This window comes from Trachemys scripta, chromosome 19 (genome assembly GCF_013100865.1).
Source record: "Trachemys scripta elegans isolate TJP31775 chromosome 19, CAS_Tse_1.0, whole genome shotgun sequence".
Classification (NCBI taxonomy): Eukaryota; Metazoa; Chordata; order Testudines; family Emydidae; genus Trachemys; species Trachemys scripta.
Genome location: NC_048316.1, coordinates 16291257 through 16296951, shown reverse-complemented (window position 1 = coordinate 16296951; position 5695 = coordinate 16291257). Strand labels below are relative to the sequence as shown.

Here is a 5695-nt window from a genome sequence, read left to right as displayed (position 1 = left end):
CCCTTAAGCAAATGCTGATGACGCATATGCTGGCCAAAAAGTACACTACACACTAACCCCAATAAAAACATTTCTGCATTTTACCTACAAAGTACTTAAGGACATAATGAGAGAGCACATGGCATCTAGTAGATAACTACACAATTGCAGTATCAGACTGGAAACTAACACAGCTAGAGTTGCATATTCAGTTACACTCTCAAATGCAGCCTGCTTGGTTCACTCTGTCATCTCCAGCACTATACTCTTCAGTAGGTTATCAAGAAAAGCCAGTGCATTTGACATCAAGTGCATGGAAGATGTATCTTATTTTGGTATTTGATAAACTTCATACTTCCAAACACTCAGCTTGTGTGAATGGAACAACCAATAGACAGGTGGCGATGCCAAGATCTTCTGAAGGCTTTGCCTGTAGGAGATACTGGATAGCAAAGCTTTCATGGCTGCCTTGGCAGAGTCAAGAGACCATCTCAGATCATTGGGCAACTTCTGCTACAAAGAACCTAAACATTACCACATTCTCCTTCTGGTTTGTTAATCTGGCATCAACCACATCTGGTTTAATTGGGAAACTTAGATGCTGGGATTCCAGCACTGCAGAATGGCAGGCTACACAACAAGGACTGGTCTTTCAATAGGTCTTGTGACTTGAAAACGGTCTCTGGTTTAGGAATGAATTTGGCGTTAAATCGCTAACTCAGTATTTGGCCTATTCCTTAAGGCGTGAACTGGGTAACTCTCTCTGAAGCAGGAAGAACAAATCTACAGTTTGTTTGCAGTGCAATAACCCAGTTGGTGTAATATAAACTGGACAAGGCAGTAAATTCAGCATAAACTTAGCTGGAATCTTGTGGTCTAGGTAACTAAAAGCAAAGGGGTATAGCTTCAAGGACTTCCTGTAGGAGTAGTTATATATTGTCTAGCGTCAACAGCATGATGTCCACTGGCAGGAACCTAGGGAACTCATTCGATGCCTTGCCTTGTGTACTTCAGCCCAGCTAACTCCAGGAAGTACACTAGTCTTCCAAAGCTCATTAGAGGGAGCACTTCTGGATAAGTGTTCACATGTTTGTCTCCTTTACACAATTCTCAGGAGGTGTGTATTGGGGAGAAGGCCATCCCCCTTTTCCCTTCCCCAAACTGGGGGGAAAATCAGTGAATTGACAGGACTCAAATAAGCAGACTAGTCTTGGTCAGCCTTGTCCCCACCATAATGTGTTAGGGTTGGAGGAAAGACCTGCAGTACATCATCGCACACTTGTTTGTGGAGAGGGTGAGACACTTGCTCTCGTGTCCAGACCCTACATAGAATGGCCCTCAAAGGCCCAAGGCACCATCTCCAGAATCCATGGGTCTTGCACAAAGACCCCACCCTTCCTCACTAATGCTATTGCGGCTCAGTTTGGTCACCTACCATGAGACCGCTTTGGGACAGATGGTTAGGAAGAATAATTCAGACAAAGCTAGACTAGAAATCCATTCATTACAGCGAACTAAGGAGTGGGCTTGGGTGGAGGGAGACCTTTTTAAGGTCAGGCTACAACTAAAGCCTTCTGCATGAAAAAGCTGGTGGTGATAGGAAGCCACCTGCTTGTTTGACTGAAAACTAAGTTTTCTCTGGCTTGTGTACTTGGCCTATTGACCTGATCGTTTAGTGTAGAGCTGAGAAAATAAACACTTCCGATGCTGTTGGATTCTGATTGTGGCTCACTTAACTTTCCACGGTAGCTGCCTCTCCTCCTTTCTACAAAACAAAGGATTTGTAGGTTGAACCGTACTTGTCTTCTCATTGCAGGGCACTGCTTCCTGCTCTCCTCTTGCTGGCAAAGCCCATTTGTCACACTAGGGCCAAAACAGGATGTTGGCACCTCATGCTGCAGACTATGTAGTTTGTCACCGCATGGGCCTGACTTTCTAAGAGCTCCACACAGTGTGGGGCTCTTGCCTTATGAAATCTGGGCTTCAAAGTAGAAACTCTACGTCTCTTCTCCCCCCACCCCAAAATGAGTGTCTGTGCTGAGCTCTAGAAAACCAAACATGGCTCTTGCCGTATCATTCCTTTCTCACTGGCCAGATGTTGGAAGGCCAGAGCTAAGCCAACGCATGGTCCCCACCACATTGGTAGCTTCCAAGGCTAAAAACCCAAGACACTCAAGGATGTGGGGTTTTGAACTGCATGAATTACAAGACACCCTTCCTCCCCCCCCACACACACCCGCAGAAATAATTGTCCTGAATGAACTCAACCTGCCCAGGCTAGCTGGAGGGGAGAATAGCTTTAACTCACACTTGGCTTTTAATTCAACAGGCCCTTCCTTCCTTAAGAAGGGAGGGTGAGGAGTGGCACTTCACCTCCATATCTTGCTTGTCACTACTCCTGTAGCTGGCCAAAGAGGCCTTGGAAAGAGCTTAGGTGTTTAGCAGTCCTCAAACACTGGTAGGTATGCCGTCCTTGCCAAAAATTCCCAGTCCCAGCTTCTGAAGTCTCCCCTTAGTCTGTGGTGTGTGGTTTTTTTCTAGATTGGGACCCTTAAGTGCCTCATGAGATACAGTCAATCATTATCCAAGTATCTCTGTACAATATGCATATATTTAAACCAACTACTAGCATTCCAATGCCCTGAGATGCTCCCTCAGCAGGAGAAGTTGACTTGCCTTTTACCTAAAAGCTTGGTCTTTCTCATCTCCTTATTCAGACAAACCAAAATGGCCGAAGAAGAAATTGCTGCTCTCATCATTGATAATGGCTCTGGGATGTGCAAAGCTGGCTTTGCTGGAGATGATGCCCCTCGTGCAGTGTTTCCATCCATCGTCGGACGCCCAAGGCACCAAGGGGTCATGGTTGGGATGGGGCAGAAGGACAGTTATGTTGGTGATGAGGCTCAGAGCAAGAGAGGCATCCTGACCCTGAAGTACCCTATTGAACATGGCATTGTCACCAACTGGGATGACATGGAGAAAGTGTGGCACCACACCTTCTACAACGAGCTCCGTGTTGCCCCAGAGGAGCACCCTGTCCTCCTGACAGAAGCTCCCTTGAACCCCAAGGCCAACAGAGAGAAGATGACCCAGGTGCAGTATTGCAACTATGTGTATATCTGCTGTGCATATCGTACAGCTGGATTAAATGAGTGTTGTCTTGGTGCTCTACTCCTTGCTTCCCTGATGTTTTGTGGCAGCCCTGCCACAAAACTCCTGCTTCAGTCTCTTGGCTGTCTCAACTCTTGTCTGATGCTGTGTCCAGGTTTTAAGGTCTCCCAGGGAACTGTGCAAACAGCACTTCATGAGACCTGTATCAGAGGGGTAGCCGTGTTAGTTTGGATCTGTAAAAAGCAACAGTCCTGTGGCACCTTATAGACTTATGCTCCAATAAGCTTTTGTGGTATTCACCCATGAAAGCTTATGCTCCAATACGTCTGTTAGCCTATAAGGTGCCACAGGACTCTTTGTTGCTTCATGAGACATGTCAAACATCTCAGGTCTGTTTGAACTCTGCAAGAGCTTATCTCTAGTGAAACAGACAACTTCAGAAATTGTCACTTTTTCCCCTCTACCAGTTGAATTTCTAAAAGGACAGGGGAGGGGAGAAGAGGACTGGTGAGGTGGAGGGGAGCTAAAATTTAACATACAGAGTTGAGTCTTCTGGACAAACTTTCATGCCAAAGGTGTCTTTGAGCTGCTCTAGTTGCCCATCAGCATAGTATCTGGCTGCCTGTGTGGTGTCTCTTGTGCTGCTACAAGATTACACCTGCATACTGTTCACAGCAGAAGTCCCTCTAGCTCACAGGGGAAGACCTGGGTTTTGATGCTTGAGCCCAGAATAGTCTAATCATGGTGTTGTCTGGGTCTAGCCCTGGTTAGCTAGATTCAGGAATCTGCATTTGGTTGCAAGTGTGGACAGCTGATCCATGCAGTATGGTAAAAAATGTCTCCTCTCTCCTAGATCATGTTTGAGACCTTCAACTGCCCTACCATGTATGTGGCCATCCAGGCTGTACTGGCCTTGTATGCCTCTGGACGTACCACTGGCATCGTGATGGACTCTGGTGATGGGGTGACCCATGCTGTGCCCATCTATGAAGGCTACGCACTGCCTCATGCCATCCTGCGCTTGGACTTGGCCGGGCGTGACCTGACCGACTACCTCATGAAGATCCTGACCGAGCGGGGCTACAGCTTCACCACCACGGCCGAGAGGGAGATCGTGCGTGATATCAAGGAGAAGCTGTGCTACGTTGCCTTGGAGTTTGAGCAAGAGATGGCTGCAGCTGCTACATCTGCCTCTTTGGAGAAAAGTTACGAGCTCCCTGACGGGCAGGTGATCACCATTGGGAATGAGCGGTTCAGGTGCCCAGAGGCCCTCTTCCAGCCCTCCTTCCTGGGCATGGAGTCTTGCGGCATTCATGAGAGCACCTTCAACTCAGTCATGAAGTGTGACATTGATATCCGAAAGGACCTCTACGCCAACACAGTGCTGTCCGGCGGCAGCACCATGTATGGCGGCATCGCCGACCGCATGCAGAAGGAAATCGCTGCTCTGGCCCCCAGCACCATGAAGATCAAGATCATTGCCCCAGTGGAGCGCAAATTCTCAGTCTGGATTGGCGGCTCCATTCTGGCTTCTCTCTCCACCTTCCAGCAGATGTGGATCAGCAAGCAGGAATACGACGAGGCTGGTCCATCCATTGTTCACAGGAAATGCTTCTGAATCCTGTAGCACAATGGAAGTGTCAAATGTGGCTGGGCAATGGACTGTGTTCCTTTAAGGAAATATTCCTTCCAAAGCTGTTCCTAGCTCTTCCAAGGGTTGTCTGTATGCTTAACATATCCTATTTAAGATTAGTTTGGATAGGTCTAAAGCAAACCAGTCCCATCACATATATAACTTAATGCAGTGATCACCTGTAAAAATGTGCTAAACCCCTCACTAGTGACTCATCACAAGGTTAAGAGGTAAAACCACGTTAATGTGAGGCTCTGGGTCTGTCGCTGACTACAGCCCTCTCTTCCCTCTTCCTTGTTGTACTGTCAGATTCTCAGGGCTAGAGATGAGATTGGTGCAAGATGTATTCAAGGTCACTCATCTAAAGAGTAATTATTCCATAACTCCTCTTCAGGGGCTGGCAAGTGCAAATGTTAATTGCTGCTTGTCTTCCTGTTGTAACAGCAGGAATTAAGGGGCCTGTTTGCTTTTTTTTTTCCACCCAACTGTACCACCAAATAGCCATGGGGCTAAAGGCTACTCCAGGCGACATGTGCAAGCTGCTGTATTCTAATGCTAATCTGAAGATCGCTGTACATTGCCTTAATGACAATACAAACGCTTAAATCTTCCCAAAGTGGAGAATTGTAACATGCAATGATAGTCTTGTGATAAGGGGAAATTTAAAAATTAAATGTGAAGTGCTTTGCAGGACTGACTGAGTTTCTTTGGGAACCCGATGGGAAGGGATTTGGACAACACTCTAGAGGTCTCTGCTTTCAGAAAGACAACACCTTTTGTTCAAGGATCAAATGTTACCCCTTAACAGGGATACCTACTCCTTTTCCAGCCTCCTGGAAGTGGGGCAGGGACTAAATGACTTATCTGACATTGCAATGAGTCATTGGTGGCAGATCTGGGTCTGCTGTAGCAGACTACGGGGGCTGCTTGTCCTGACAACTCCACCTGATTTAAGGAAACATCAGCTTCCTA

The 5695-nt window shown here is 47.0% G+C and overlaps 1 protein-coding gene across 1 annotated transcript; it reads left to right on the top strand.

Moving 5' to 3' along the window:
- Nucleotides 1–2699: 2699 nt before the first annotated feature.
- On the top strand, nucleotides 2700–5397 carry ACTL8 (actin like 8). The gene is made up of 2 exons (XM_034753551.1): nucleotides 2700–3072; nucleotides 3944–5397. Exons 1-2 carry the CDS (start codon nucleotides 2707–2709, stop codon nucleotides 4706–4708), a joined length of 1131 nt encoding a protein of 376 aa, XP_034609442.1. The 5' UTR covers nucleotides 2700–2706; the 3' UTR covers nucleotides 4709–5397.
- Nucleotides 5398–5695: the final 298 nt, after the last annotated feature.